Source organism: Neopsephotus bourkii, unplaced genomic scaffold (assembly GCF_033783945.1).
Source record: "Neopsephotus bourkii isolate Nb327-2 ecotype Australia unplaced genomic scaffold, CSIRO-AGI_Nbou_v1 NB_463, whole genome shotgun sequence".
In the NCBI taxonomy this organism is placed as follows: Eukaryota; Metazoa; Chordata; class Aves; order Psittaciformes; family Psittacidae; genus Neopsephotus; species Neopsephotus bourkii.
The window spans coordinates 2,129,590-2,144,982 of NW_026900965.1; the positions used below are offsets into that span (position 1 = coordinate 2,129,590).

A 15,393-nucleotide genomic window follows, 5' to 3' on the forward strand; every position below is an offset into this window, starting at 1 on the left:
GTGTGTGTGTGGGGGGGTGAATGCCTATGAACCACAGTTCCAAACATCTGATGCTGTAATACCATGAGCTGCAAACTGCCAGTGTCTGGAGAGCATCATGGTAAGGGTGAGGACATGCTGGGGGAGCCAGCCAGCCATGGGGATGGGGAGGGAGGGAGTCAGCCCAAAGTTCAGTCCTGAAGATGCTGAAAGCACGATGATGGCTCAAACGCTGCTCCAGCAGGAAGGGAGGCAAGGAGATGCTGCCCTATAGATGTCTGTGCTGGAGATGAAGCAATGCCCCCCCCCCGCTGTAGCTCGCCAGAGGGAGGTGGCCTTGTCCATCCCCTCGGGCTGGTGCCCTGGACCATGCCCAGGGCTTTTCTGGGGATGCCAATTGGACTGGGACAAACCCATGCCAGGGAGCGCGAAGGTGGTCTTGGTGTAGGTGACCACGGTGCCGCATTCGGGCAGCGTTGGTTCATTTGCATGGAAACAAGGAGGTTTGGTGACCCCCAAGCTCCTCGCCCACCCTGTGGGTATCACCCATTGCCAGGCCTCAGATTGCAGGGCTGAAGGGAAACTGAGGCACTCCTGAGGCAGACCGCTCTGCCCGAGGTGCTCACCGGGGACCAGGCGTCGGGGTGAGGGCTTTGGGCACGGTTTCTGTGGGTCGGAGGCTCCCGGAGGCTCGGACCTGACATTCTGCTGTCAAGCAGCTTCCCCTCTCTGCCCCTTCAGCCGCCAACCCCCACTTCAATCCCCCCGCTTCCTGCTGGTCGTCCTTGGGAAGACAACACGCCCATCCCCGTGGCCTCGGGGCGGGGATGCGGAGCCGGGCTCCCTCCGAGGGAGAAATGACCGATCGGGCTTTTATTCCGCGGAAGAGCAAGCAGGGAAGAGGCGAGACCCCCTCAAAGCCCTTCGGGGCTCCCCAACCCCGCAGCCCCATGGAAAGTGCCCAGCCCTCGCGGGGGGGCTATGTCGGGGGGGAGCCGCAGTTCAAGGTGGAGCCGCTGCTGTCGCGACAGAGCCGGGTCGGGAGCAGCGGGAGGACCGAGCTGACCCACCCGAGCCCACGCGGGGCCCGCCCCATCCTTCCCCCCCGCACACTGGCAGAGCTCCCGGGGGCAGCCGCCGATGGGGCGGAGGATGGAGGGATGCGGGGGGGGGATGATGGGAGGTAGGAAGGAATCGATCCCGCTCCCAAAATCAATGATTTCTCTGGATTTCATAGCGAGGGAAAGGCGAGGGCAGGGCTGGGGAGAGGTGGGGGAAAACAGACCCCCACGTCGAGGAGAAACTGCAGAGGGGAGAGGGGGCTCCCCGTTACTGCACCTTTCCGGGGGGTTCAAACCTTAAGGAGGAAGATGAGGGGAACGGTCCCATTCCGAGAACCCCCGTGCCCCCATTTAAGCCTTTAAATTCCCCAAAGCCCTTTCGCGTTCGCTGTCCGCCCTGCAGAAGGGAACCTCCCGCGACGGGACGGGCTGGGGCGGCGGCACAGGCGCGCATCGCCCCCAGAAATACCGCAGCGAGCGGCCGAGTCCCGCATCTGCCCCGACGGCATCCCGGTCCCTCCAGGGGGTGGGAAACGGAGGCGGAGGGGTGAGAAATAGAGGGCAAGCGGCGAGCAGGGGGTCTGGATGAAGGCTGCTGCCGAGTGCGAGCGAGTTGTACTCGTTGCTGCGCGGGGAGGGCGTTCGTGCTCGTTATTGTATATTTTGGGGAGGGAGGAAGGGAGGGAGCGGGCGCCGCGCCCGCCCCGGGAAGCAGCCGGGTCCGTCCCCGCCGGAGGCTGGCGGTGGGTGGGTGGTGGGATGGGAAAGGGGTGGCGAGGAGGGAGGGGGCAGCCGTGCGGAGGGGGAGGCTGGCAGAAATGCTAATTCCTCCCTTCGCTCCCTCCTCGGCAAGCCCCAGTGCCCGTACGGCCCCGCTCCGGCTCGCAGCTCAGCCAGGAGAGGTGCGGAGGGGGGTACCGGTGAGGTCCCCCCAACCTCCTCGCCGCGCCCCTCACCGTCGTGTCCGGCCTGGCGGAGGCTCCTCTGAGAGTCGGGAGGAGGATGCGGAAGACCGGTAACGGCGAGAAGAAGGGCTGCGTGTTGCTTAACGCCACTTAGGAGCGGGTAAGGTGCGGGGTCAGCGCCGGTGCTGTGAGGCGGGGGGTGAGGGGGGGGTGTAGGGTACAGGGGAGAAGGGGGGGGGGTGTCAGGGGAAAGGGGAAAATAGGGAAGGAGAGAACTAGGGAGAGATGGAGAAGGGAGGGAGAAAAGTAGGGACATGGAGAGAGAAAAGGCTGAAAGGTAGAAGAAAGGAAAAAGAAAAGCAAAATAAATAATAGGAAAGGGAGAAATTAGAGCAGAGAAGTAAGAAAACGAGATTTAATATTTTCGGGGGGGGGGGGGGGAAGGTGGTGGGGGAGCCGAATCGAGACAAGGAAAAGAGAGTGAGAAGGGTGGGAAGAGCCAGGGAGGAACGGGAGCAAAGCAGGGGAGAGGGGGAGAAAGGGGAAGCAGGAGGAGAAAGGGTGAGGGGTGAGGTGGAGGGGCAGCTGGGGCGGGGGCCGGGCCCAGACAATGGGGCTGGTGGGGAGAGGGGGCAGGAGCCCTTCGAGCCCCCCTTGTGTCCCTTGTCAGGGGGAGATGGCCCCGCTGCTGGTCCTGTGGCTGGTGGCCCTGCTCGGCCTGGCCGGGGCGTGCCCCGAGCCCTGCGCTTGCGTGGACAAGTATGCCCACCAGTTCGCCGACTGCGCCTACAAGGACCTTCAAGTGGTGCCCACGGGGCTGCCCTCCAACGTGACCACCCTCAGCCTCTCGGCCAACAAGATCACCTCCCTGCAGCGGCGTTCCTTCGTGGAGGTGACCCAGGTCACCTCGCTCTGGCTGGCACACAACGAGATCCGCTCCATCGAGCTCGGCACCTTCGCCATCCTGGTGCAGCTCAAAAACCTCGACATCAGCCACAACCAGATTGTGGATTTCCCCTGGCAGGACCTCTACAACCTCAGTGCTCTCCAGCTGCTCAAGATGAACAATAACCACATGGCTCTGGTGCCTCAGGGAGCTTTCCACACCCTGAAGGATCTCCGATCCCTGCGCATTAACAACAACAAGTTCACCACCCTTGCAGAGGGTATCTTCGACTCGCTCAGCTCCCTCTCCCACCTGCAGATCTACAACAACCCCTTCGAGTGCTCCTGCAAGCTCCAGTGGTTGAAGAAGTGGATGGACAGCACTCTCATCTCCATCCCCGAGAAGGACTCCATCACCTGTGCCCTCCCGGACCAGCTCCGAGGAGTGCCGGTGGGGAAGACCCCTGATGTGCAGTGCACCTCACCTACCGTGCAGCTCACCTATTACCCCAACCTGGACACCACGGAGCTGTTTGATGGCTTCACCCTGACACTGCACTGTGCTGTGACGGGTACCCCACCACCTGAAGTGAGCTGGAAGATCCGCACCTCCAGCCAAACCCTGGAACTCAACGGGAACCCGAAGGAGAGCACTGGGAAGGACCTCCCCAAACAGGACCCTGAGCGCTTCTTGGTCTTCAAGAACGGCACGTTGGTGATTCCCCACCTGAGCAAGCGGGAAGAAGGCACCTACACCTGCCTGGCCACCAATGAAATGGGGAGCAACCAGACCTCGGTCAATGTGGCTGTGGCAGGCACCCAGAAATACCCCCTGCAGCCTGGGAGGGATCCGCTGGGAGGCAAAGCACAGCCAGGTGACAAGAAGCCTGGGGCCAAGGGAGCAAAGAACAGTGTGCTCATGCCAGATGACAGAAGCAAACCCTTTGGTCCCACCCGGCAGAGCCAACCATCCATGGCAGCTGAGGTGGAGTCCACGGGAGATGGGCAAGTCCCTTTCCAGCTTCCACCCTTTGAGAAGAAGTGTGGCTCCATACAAACCAGCAAGTACATTTCCAACCACGCCTTCAACGAGAGCGGTGACTTCAAGCAGCACACTTTCGACCTGGGGGTAATCGCTTTAGATGTGTCAGAGCGCGATGCCCGGGTGCAGCTCACACCCACCTACATGCAGCCCGAGAAGGTCCACCTCAGGATGCTCTACCTGTGCCAGGAGAGCAGGCAGGGCCACGCTTTGGTCCAGTGGTCCAAGATCGAGGAAGGGGTGAACTCGTACTGGTTCCAGGGCTTGAACCCTGGCACCAACTACTCTGTGTGTCTCACCTACCTGGGGGAGGACTGCCAGGTCCAAGTGGTCTTCACCACCAAAAAGGAGATCCCCTCGCTCATCATCATTGTGGTTGTGAGCATCTTCTTGCTGGTGCTGGCCACCTTACCACTGATGGGGGCCACGTGGTGCCACCTCCTCTCCAAGTACCAGGGGAAGACCTACAAGCTCATCATGAAGGCCCAGAACCCGGACCAGATGGAGAAGCACATGGCTGCCGACTTCGATCCCCGCGTCTCCTACCTGGAGTCCGAGAAGAACTTCAATCCCAGCGAAGTGGGTGAAGCAGAGGTGGAGGAGGAAGATGAGGAGGAGGATGACGAAGGAGGCAGATGGAGGGGGAGGAGGGAAGGCGAAGGGGCTCCGGAGCTGGAGCGAGAGGAGAGCGTGGCGGCCAGCTCCATGGTGGAGTCGCAATCCAAAGCCAACGGCGAGGAGTTTGAGATCCGCTCCGAGTACAGCGACAAGCTGCCGCTGGGCGCCGAGGCCGTCACCATCTCCCAAGAGATCAACGGCAACTACCGGCAGCGCCCCCGCTGAGCCTCCCCGTCCCCCCTCCCGATCCCCTCCCGGTCCCCACCTCCCCTTCATCCCCCCCCGCCTCCCGGGGCACCGCCGCTGCTTTTCCTCTGAGGAACGACCGGAGCATCCTCAGCAGCGCCCGCCTGACCTTCTTCCTTCTCCTCTTCCTCCTCCTCCTGCGTCAGGTCCCGGTGGAAGGGACTTGGCCCCGGGGATGCTCGGTGCGGGCGGGACGTTTCTCCCAGGATTTCGTTTCCGTTTTGGATACCAGAGGTCTCCTCGCTCCCGGCTCGGAGACATCACCGCAACGATTCCCGGTCCCCCGCCCGCCTCTGCTCTCCGTCCACCCCGTGTTTTCTCTCCCCTTAAAGGAGAAAAACGAAAACGATGAGGAAAAAAAAAATGGGTAAAAGGAAAAATCCCGGAATCCCAAAACCTCATTTTCTCTCTGGATACAGTTCAGTCCCTGGCGGGTCCTTGCCGCTCCGCGGTCCGGTCCCGCCGCTCCCTCGGTCCCTGGTGAGTGTCCTCTGCTCCCCGGTCCGCTCCTGCGCTCCCCGGTCCGGGCCCGCGGAGCCGCGGTGCGGTCCCCGCCGCTCTTCGGCGTTATCCTCCCCACTCCCGGATCCACTCCGCTTCCCGGTGGGTCCCCGCCGATCCCCTCGGTTCGGTGGGTCCCCGCCGGTAGGTGCCTATCGCGCTCCGGTGCATCCCTATTTTCCACGGTGGGTGCTGGAGGTCCCCCGGTGCGGTCCCCTCTTCGCTGCCCGGTGGGTGCCGGGGCTCCCTGGGGCTCCCCCGTTCAGCACCGGCGGGGCTGGACAGCTCCGCTCCCCCAGATCGTTCCCCCGGTGTAGCGGCGGCCGCCAGACCCGCCCCCCCCCGCCCCCCCCGCCTCGGTCCCATCCCGACCCCCGGCCCGGCGGGACCCCTCGATGTGTGTTGGGTAGAGTAGCCTTGTAGCCAAGTGTCTGTGCCGTAGACGGGCCCGTGCTGCCGGTGGGGATCCGGCCCCGGGAGGCGAGGGGGTCACCGCCACCGCAACCCCTCACCCCATCCCTCCGGTCCCCGGGAGCCCTGGGACCGGCGAGAGCCGCGGGCGCCTTTCTGCGAGCTTCTATCTGTGAAAGAGTCAATAAAAGGGATTGAAAGTGGAGCCGGGTTTGTGTTTGATGCGGGCGAGCGGGAGGTTGCACCCGGTGTTCCCCCGGCTCTGCCCAGTGCAGAGCCCGGTACAGCAGAGGGGACCACGAGGAGGAAGGAGACGGCGTGGAGAGACATCGCCGCAGCGACAGGCAGAACACACACGCTATAAATGTGTACATATATATTTATACCCATAGACCATGCTGCACACGGTATATATCTTTTAATTCTGTCTATGCATATTATATATAATTCACACACATACTATATATACAACTACACCCTCTATATACACATCTCTGCTGTATACACTCATTTTATACACACACATCCACGGTATATACGCACAAATAGTTCTATGCTCTCTGTGCACACATTTCATAGACTCATCGAATTTCGTGTGTACTCAGTCTATATACACAACAAATAGATGTAAATACAGCAGAGGCATGAAAATATCATAAACCAAATATATTCTATAGTCTGTGGATGCTCTATAAAGTCACTATATAAGAAAACCAAATACTTTTCCCGAGCACATACACTCTACATACACCCCGATACGCCTACAATATGTGTAGGCAGCAAGAATACATACAATCATACATACAATGTATATAAGCTCTGTGTACCTATGCACACACAATATATATGCTCAATATACATACAAATGCATGCTAAATACCCACACTGTCCATGTACACGTTTTTTTCCGTGCATGCAAAACCCCAACCCTTGTCTCCTACACACACCCTGTAGGTAGGTATAAACGTGACCCTATCCCCAGCACTGTGCCGGGGGCAGGATGGGGTTAGTGTCACCCCGGTCCCAAACAATCCCAGAGCAGGGGTGATAAGAAGGTGTCCAGTGGATTTATGCCCCCTCCCCAGCCCTGCATCCCCATCTCGTCCGGGCCATGATTTAAGCCCACAATTACACGGCGAAGATTTAAGGCTGCCTTTGATTGCTTTTCTTATCTGGAGCTACGAAGCCAAATGCCCTCCTTGTGTCCCTGCTTGAGAGACAGTGTCGCGATGTCATGTGGGGATGGTCACCCCCTCACCAGCACCCATGGGTGACCCCTGATACCCCACTGGTGCCCTTCACCCTCCCCAAACGCACCCCGGAAGATCCCCCCTGAACAAACACTCGTTTCTCCATCCTCCAGAGAATTATTTGCTGTTTTAAACCCGGCCTCTGCATCTTTCTCCTGCGGCACTGAGCACTGGGGAGACAGACAAAGCAGGTCTGCAAGCAAAGAGGCAGCAAGCACAGGGGTGCCCACCCAAATGCCCTATCCTGGGAAACCGAGGCACCTCCACAGCAGCGCAGGTGTTTGCTCCTGCTTTTAAACCCCCCGTGCCAAGCAGAGAGTCCCCCTTGTAGACAAATCCCTTTCTGCGGATCCACTTATAATTGAGTTTCGTGCTTAGAAACATACAAGGAATAGGAAAAGAACAATCGTTTTGGCTTTCATTTAATTAGAGAGTAATAGATTTCCCCGCCTAACAGATCTACAGGGAATCTCGTTATGATGAGCTACCTCCCTTGCTGGTTGATGTTGAAATTTGCTCCTTTTTAAGGGGGGCACTAATTAGCACCCGATGCCCAAGGGCACATGAAAGGGTCAGGGATAGAGCTCTGCATCCTCCCATCTGCTCCGTGTTCAGTGGGGTTGGAAAGGGTTAAAGCATCCGGGATCGCTCAGCCCCTCCTAAGGCATTAACCCTTCTCCACAGCCTGCCGCCAGCCCCGGGGACTGAGCTTGCACCCACTGTCACACACTTACAGTGTCACCTAAAGTGTGTGGAGGCGTCTGGCACCCTTTGTTAGAGACAGCTCCGGGGTAAATAAGCTTTTATTCCCCTCCCATCCAAAACTGTCTCTTATCCTGGATCAAAAAATCAAGGGAAGAGAGCATTGCCATGTCGGTATGGTCGCCGCAGTGCTGTGGGGGGCTGTACCTCGGCAGGGTCACAGATGGAGACTGTGGTCCCCATAGAAGGGCTCAGAGCAGCCTCTCTCGTCTGCTCCATGGGTGTGAGTGGGCAGAATGAGGTCTGGTCCTCTGCAGTCACCCCTGCTCTGCATCCCCCATCGGTTCCGCACCCCATCCCCTTGCAGAGGGGCTCTGAAGATGCTCACAATGTGCTTCACAGCATGGGGGCCCGATGGACCATCCTCCAGCCAGATGCCAGCCTGCCCTGCACTGGGGTAATGGGCACTACCGATATCAAACCATGGAGGGGGGTCAGGAAGCAACCTCCACAGCAGCACACTCAAGACGGGCACAGCCCCAACAAATGCCTCACAAAGCAAGTCCTGACCCCCCTGGACAAGATGCCTCTCTGACCCGTGTGGCAGCAGCCGTGCTGCAAGCCTGCCTGATGAACTGCTTTGGATGCAAGCTAATCCCCTTCTCCCTTGCACGGCACTATTTTTAACGCCAAGTCTGTTCGCAGCCTGGCCTCAGCGACGGCTGCGTCAGCACAAGTGTGAAGACAGGGAGCTGTGGTTGGGCTACACGGAGCTGAAGCTCTCCTGGGGGCTCCAGCTTCCATCCCTGCTCCATCTTCCTCTTGCTCAGGGTCTGTTCCAAAGAGGAGCTGGCTTGCTCTGGGATGGGAGTCCTTGCACCTCTGCTTCCACGCTAAGGGGGTCTCACACCAGGTTGCTCCAACCCCAGCCCCACAGCAGGCGGGTTTCTTACCAGAGATACCCCAGTTTGGCCAGTGGGAGGGCAGGGAGCAAGGACCTGCTCAGCATCCCAGGCTTGGATGCTTTGCCCACTTCTGTCCAAGTGGTCCTGGAGGCTGGAGGAGGAATCTGCTTTGGAGCAGTTCACTGCAGGGTGAAGGAGATGACTCTGGGTGACATCAACACTTGTCCACCTTCCCCTTGCACCCTGACAGAGCCTCTGGGACACCTACCCTGTCACACATCCTGCTACCCCGAGACCCCAAAGCCTTTCCCCCCTTCCTAGAGGAGACTCCTCAGCCAGAAGCACGCCGCATGCTCTCCCCCTCTGCCCTGTCCCATAGACATCCCCTGCAAGTGGTGGGGGACGAGATGGACCCCGAGATGCGGGGGGGGACAGAGTTTTGGGTGCTCCCCCCGCTCCGGGGACAAGGCGGGGGGGGCGGGCTCCGGGGGAGGCGGGCGGAGGACGGGCCCCGCAGCCGTTTTCCGCCTGCGGTAGTGGGTCGGTGCCATGGAAAACAAAAGGGCCCGTGGGACGGGGAGGGGAGGAGAAGCCCGACGAGGGCCGAGGGAACCGGCGGTCCCGTTTTCCCCCATTCCAGAGGAGCGAGGGCGAGCGGGCTCCATCCCCGAGAAGCTGCCGGTGAAGGGGCCGGGGAAGGGACCTGGGGGGGGGGGGGCCGGGAAGGGCAGGAGGGAGGGCTGGGGGGGGGGGTTATTCACGGCTCTGGTATGCGGCGTGCGGGCCCTGCTCGCACCGCCTCGGCCAGCCCGGCCGCAGGGCAGCGGGAGAGGCAACGGCACCCCCGGGGCGATGCTGGTGGCGGGGACGGGTGAAGGGGGGCTCCGGGAGACCAAGCGCAGCGGGGCAACCCCCCCCGGTGCTGCCTTGAGGATGGACCCCAAGTCCTGCCCACCCCCCCTGCTGCATCCCGGTCTTGGTGATGGGGATCTGCCCCTGCCGGGCAGGCTGGGTTGGGAGGGATACGGAGCACCCCAAAATGACACCCACCAGGGGCTCTGAATGCAACAGCCAAGTTGTTCCCCCCCCGCGGGGCTCTCACCCATCCATCACCCCCAGAACCCTGCGGGGTCCTTCCCCATCCCTTGAACCCCATGCCTGGGGTGGTTGATCCCTGCAGGACAGGACCTTTTGTGTCCCCTTTTGCCCCCCTCCCCATGTTGTTGTGTGGGTCTTATTCATCCTCTTCCTTGCCAATAAAATGCCCCCCCTCCGTCCTCTCTCCTGCTCTAAATGACAGGGTTGGGGATTGGAAAGAGCAGCAAAACTTGCCTACAAGGCAGAGACAAAGGGGTCTCGCTGCCAGCTCCTCGCTGAGGCGCAGTTAACCTCTTCCCAGTGGGACACAGCTTCCAGAGGCTGGGAATGGAGCGTGCACAGTCTCCTGCGCAAGGCAAGAAGCAGGAGAGTAAGGAGTTAGCTCAGAACTATTTCTCTCTAAAGACTTCCAGCAGCCAGGGACCCCACACTCTCTTGCTAAAAAAAAAAGCACTCGAGACGCTGGGATTTTTCCATGACATGGAAAAACATGGAGATGGGGGAAGCTGGTTTGAGGTCTGAAAAGCCCAACAACTTATGGGCTCCAGGGGAGGCGGGCTTATAATGGTTTAGGGGAAGGCTGGTTGTGAAAGAGCTGTGGTCGCTCTGTTTCTCCTCCTTCCAGCCTCAGCAGGGTGAATTTGGAACCCCCAGCTCCCGCTTTTCATCCCCAAACCGGGAGAAACAGCATCCAAGGGTTGGATTTCGGCCAGGATTAAAAAGAGGCAAGGGGGGGGAGGAAAGGAAAGGGTTTAGGGGGAATTTCCCTGCTCACATAGGTAGAAGGCTCTCCTTTTGGTGAGGAAATGCCTTCTGCAGCTTAGGGAAGAGTATTTTGAACAGCCTGGGGTTAACCACATGGATGCTTCGCTCTCCTGCTGCTTCCTCTTAGTATTTGGCAAGAAAACAGAGATCCCCATCTCGGCTCGACCCGTCCTGATAATTCCCCCCATCTCTGTTCCCAGGAGGAAGGATGAGGCCCCTGCTCTGCTGCCTGGGGCTGGCTGCGCTCCTGGGGCCCTGCCTGGCCTGTCCCAGCCCCTGCTCCTGCTCCACCAAGAAGAACGGGCGGCTCTTGGCCGAGTGCGCCTACAAGGACCTGCAGGAGGTACCCCAGGGGCTGTCCTCCAACGTGACCATCCTCACCTTGTCAGCCAACAGGATCGGCTGGCTGGGGCAGGCTTCCTTTGCCGAGGTTCCCGAAGTGCAGTCGCTGTGGTTGGGCTACAACCAGATCGGGGTGGTGGAGCCGGGGACTTTCGCCTTGTTGCTGCACCTGAAGAACCTGGACCTGAGCCACAACAAGATCGTGGATTTCCCCTGGCAGGACCTCCGCAACCTCAGCGGCCTGCAGATCCTGAAGATGAACAACAACCGCCTGGCCGGGCTGCCCAGGGATGCCTTCCGCTCCCTGAAGGACCTGCGCTCCCTGTGGCTCAATGACAATGAGCTGACCACCCTGGCCGAGGGCACCTTTGATAACCTGCCCTCCCTGTCCCAGCTTCAGATCTTCAACAACCCCTTTAACTGCTCCTGCAAGGTCTTCTGGCTGAAGAAGTGGACTGAGAGCACCTCTGTGTCCATCACCAAGGGGGGCTCTACCCTGTGCGTGGCTCCCGGCAGGATGAAGGGCAGGGCGGTGACGGACATCCCTGACCACCACTGCGTTGCGCCCTCCGTGCAGCTCACCTACCTGTCCAACCTGGACAACACGGTCATGTACGATGGCCTGACGCTGACCCTGCACTGCAGCGTGGCGGGCAGCCCTCCGCCGGAGATCAGGTGGAAGATCCAGACCTCCAGCCGCCGTGTTGAGATCAACGGGCCCAACGTGGCGCGGGATGGAAACGTGAAGCAGAGCCAAGAGCACTTCCTGGTCTTCAAGAACGGCACCATGGCCATTCCCAACTTCAGCAAGCAGGATGAAGGCATCTACACCTGCGTCGCTGTCAACGATGTAGGAACACGGGATGTCTCAGTCAACGTGGCCTTGGCTGGGTCAGAGAACCCAGCTGAGGATCTGCTCCGAGATGACCCCCATGCTGGCCACCCTGGGGGCAGGAGCTGCTACAAGGGGGATGAGTTAGATCCTTCTGGCACTGGAGAGAAGCTGGTGATCGTTTACCACATGCCGAGGGAGTCCAAGATCAGGGCTGGAGGAGCAGTGCCCCAGGTCCACCTGGGGACCCTCCTACTGGCTTTGGGCATCGCACTCTGCTGTTAAAGGGGGGGGGAGAAGGAAACAGTGCCTTGGGGGTCCCCCTCTTTCTGTAGCATTTATCTTCACGTAGTGCCATGCCTTTGCTGAGCTTCTGGGAACTGCGGGAGGTCAGGAGTCAAAGGGGGCCAAGACTCAGACCCAGTTCAACTGCTCCTTAGATGGGGGTCAGGGCTGGGCTTGGTTAGCTAAGAGCTTCAAACAAGCTCGGGTGATGCAGAGCAGATCCATATTGTGCTGCTGCGTTCAGGGCTCCAAACCTGCCGCCTCCCGACTTGTCTCCCTCCTGAGACCAAAGTAGGATTAAAGTCCATCATCAACAGGGCGACCATCACCCCATCCCCAGAGCCCACCTCCAGGCGCAGCAGTGAGCTCTGATCAGGGAGGGCATCTCTAGTCCAGCAGCACCAAAGATGACATCCCTGCTGTGACCAGCACCCAGGCCCATGGCTGGCCAGGCGCATCCTTCCTACCACCAACCTCACATGAAGCACCAGGAGCAGAAGGACCAGTCTGAGAGTGGGGAAATAGCTTGGACATGGGCTCCTGGGGCCCCAGGGGACGTAGCTCTGAGGGACGGAGGTATGATGGTGCTTTGTAGGCAGGATGGGTATGGCAGGACACGCTGGATGGGGCTTTGGGCTTGGATCAGGCCATTTTATGGAGCAGGAGAAGCTGTTCCACAGGCTTCAATCCATGCGGAAGCACAAAGGGTTGTGCTGGGAGCACCCAGGGTGCCTGCACCCTCCCTACATGTTGCAGGATCAGGCCCTGCCTCCCTCAGTACCTTTCCCAGATGTGATGCAGCTCGTTTCCTCCCTCCCCTTTGCCTTTCACTGCTGAAGCCTGTGGTCCAGACTGCTGCTCTGGGCTGGACCCACCAAGCTGACCTGCTCCAGCTCCAGCCCCAGCAGGGAGGAATGGAGCTCAAAGAGACCAGAACAATGTCCCAGCACTCCTCTTTGATGGGAAACCAAGCAGGGACTGCACGATGGAATGGGAGGAAGAAAGATTGGGAAAATCCAGATGACAGAAAGGGAAACTGAGCTGACCTGTAAGGCATAAACAAACTCCTTAAGTGCTTTAGCATTCCCACAGGGGGCATATATACCATACCCGACTGCCCACGGTGCTGGGGAACCCCTTGTCTCCTGGTGGGGGGGCTGAGCATCTCCATCTCCCCTACCCCGAGGCACGGGTGGTCCAGCTCTTGTGTCTTCTGCCAGTGCTCGCCTGCGGGAGCTGGATGGATGCCTCCAGCCCTCTTGCCTTGTAACCAAAGCTGTATGGACACCAATAAATACTGGTTGTTGTTGTTTTGTAAACTGGTTGTGCTGCCTCTGTGCACACCAAACCCAGCACATCCCGGGTATCACAGCGTATAGAATCACAGCCTGGTTTGGGTTGAAGGGACCTCAAAGCTCACCCAGTCCCAATCCCTGCCACAGGGAGGGACCCCTTCCACTGGAGCAGCTTGCTCCAAGCCCCTGTGTCCAACCTGGCCTTGAGCACTGCCAGGGATGGGGCAGCCACAGCTTCTCTGGGCACCCTGTGCCAGCGCCTCAGCACCCTCACAGGGAAGAGCTTCTGCCTAAGAGCTCAGCTCAGTCTCCCCTCGGGCAGGTTCAAGCCATTCCCCTTGGCCTGTCCCTACAGGCCCTTGTCCCAAGCCCCTCTCCAGGTTTCCTGCAGCCCCTTTAGGCACTGGAGCTGCTCTAAGGTCTCCCCTTCAGGAGCCTTCTCTTCTCCAGGCTGCCCCAGCCCAGCTCTCTCAGCCTGGCTCCAGAGCAGAGCTGCTCCAGCCCTTGCAGCATCTCTCCACTCCACCAGCACACCGAAGCTGGGTCCTGTTGAGCTTCTCCTGAACCAGCACCCCCAAGTCCTTCTCTCAATCATCCCCAGCCCTCTTTGCCCAGGGGGCACCAGTTCCCCCCCCCAGGTCCCCCAAAGCCCTCCCATAGTGACCCTGGAGGATGGATACACTTACAGGACACCCCCAACTCCCCCCGTTGCTGCCTGCAGCAGGCAGGGGAAGGCAGGAACGCCGAAACCAGCTGCAAACCAGGCTCAAGCCTGCACACAAGCTCTGCAACCCCAGCAGTGGGTGTCCAGGCAGCCTGCAGGGTTAAGGGAAGGAGCAGCCAAGGAGCTGCCATGTGTCAGCACAGCCCGGGTACGGCGCCGAGGGCTCCGTGGGGGTCCCGAGGCAGAGCCGGGCTCTGATGCTAACAGCCAGGCCCATGTTTTTCCCATTACAGGCAGAAAGGATGGAAAACATTGCGGCCCCAATGAGAGTTTTGGTTTCATTTCAGAGGATACAGCTTTGAACATGAGTTTTATCACAGCCGGGGTAATCCCTTCCCTGCCTGCCTGGGAATACAGGGCTACAGGAGTTTATTCCTGCAGCCTCAGATGGCAACAGGGTTTGGAGCCTGGGATAAAGATGAACGAAGTAAGACCGTCTCTGCCTGCCTTGCCAGTCTGCTGCTCCTCCTGCCTTGGTGCATGGCTGATTTGGCACCAGAACGGTGAATTCCTTCACTGCCACCAAGTTCACCCATGGATTTATGGCTAATTGTAAGTGGTATCAAGCATCACTCATTTATAACAAACAGAGCACCCTGCTGCGTGCCTCTGGATTAGATGCTGCAGGTGATGCTGCACTTGGCATCACCATCCTGACCCCCCCGGCCACCAGCCCACTCAAGCCCAGGATGCCACCACAACCCCCATCATCTCCTCTGTGTCCCTCACATTTGCAAAGCCACAGCATGACCCAGCCCTGAGTGTGCATTCCCCACAGGGGCAGTTTTCCATGAAAGGCTGTTTTTGCAATGGGATCGTCTCCCTGAACCACCTCACCATGAGCTCAGGGGCTGGGTGGAGAGGACTGCAGATGCACGGGGGGCAGAGCTATTGATGCTGAGGGCTTAGAAGAAGGGAAGTGCGGCCACCACGAAGAAGAGGAGCTCAGTTCACCCCCAGGGCACGCTGCTTATGTCAAAGAAGGGAAAGAAAACAAGCAAATCAGAGAAGGCCCCTCCTGCCAAGACATCTCCAGGAAGCCTTGGGCAGGGCTGTGTAAACAGATGCTGAAATCCAGCTCCACCCATGGCCCAGGGCTGCCAAAGGTTTTAGGGATTACCAAGGCTGCCTCCAAAGCCCCCGAGGCTGGAGATGGGATGGGCTGCAAGGGGAATGTGCAACCTCTGCCTTGGGGCATCACTTCAGCCGGGTACACATAGGACACCCAGCACCGCATCTCTCCTGCACTCACAGTGTGAAGCCCAGGGGGAGCAGCAGGACCTGCCCCTTGGGCTTCTGCTGTCTTAAGAAGGAAACAGCCCTGGGGTGCCACGGCTGTCACCCAGGTTGGTGATGATGTGCTATGTGCCAGGCAGTGTTCAAATCCCATCAGAAGAGAGTGGGTTTAATCCTGTTTGTTCAGCGGGCAGGGAATGGGACAGGGATTTGAGCATCCAAGTGCACCGAGCGGCCCTTGGGGCAGCTCCAGATGAAGGCAGGGACTCGCCCCTGTCTCTTTGCTAGGATAGAAAGGCAGCAGGGTTAGG

General features: G+C 59.4%; 2 protein-coding genes across 2 annotated transcripts; both read left to right on the forward strand.

Annotated features, from left to right (window-relative positions):
- The first annotated feature begins 1,567 nt into the window (after positions 1 to 1,567).
- Positions 1,568 to 4,756, forward strand: ISLR2 (immunoglobulin superfamily containing leucine rich repeat 2). The gene is made up of 3 exons (XM_061349970.1): positions 1,568 to 1,587; positions 1,894 to 2,105; positions 2,616 to 4,756. The coding sequence occupies exon 3, from the start codon at positions 2,622 to 2,624 to the stop codon at positions 4,713 to 4,715; it is 2,094 nt and encodes a 697-aa protein (XP_061205954.1). The 5' UTR covers positions 1,568 to 1,587; positions 1,894 to 2,105; positions 2,616 to 2,621; the 3' UTR covers positions 4,716 to 4,756.
- Positions 4,757 to 9,027: 4,271 nt separating this feature from the next.
- Positions 9,028 to 11,960, forward strand: ISLR (immunoglobulin superfamily containing leucine rich repeat). The gene is made up of 2 exons (XM_061349975.1): positions 9,028 to 9,186; positions 10,569 to 11,960. Exon 2 carries the CDS (start codon positions 10,577 to 10,579, stop codon positions 11,825 to 11,827), a length of 1,251 nt encoding a protein of 416 aa, XP_061205959.1. The 5' UTR covers positions 9,028 to 9,186; positions 10,569 to 10,576; the 3' UTR covers positions 11,828 to 11,960.
- Positions 11,961 to 15,393: the final 3,433 nt, after the last annotated feature.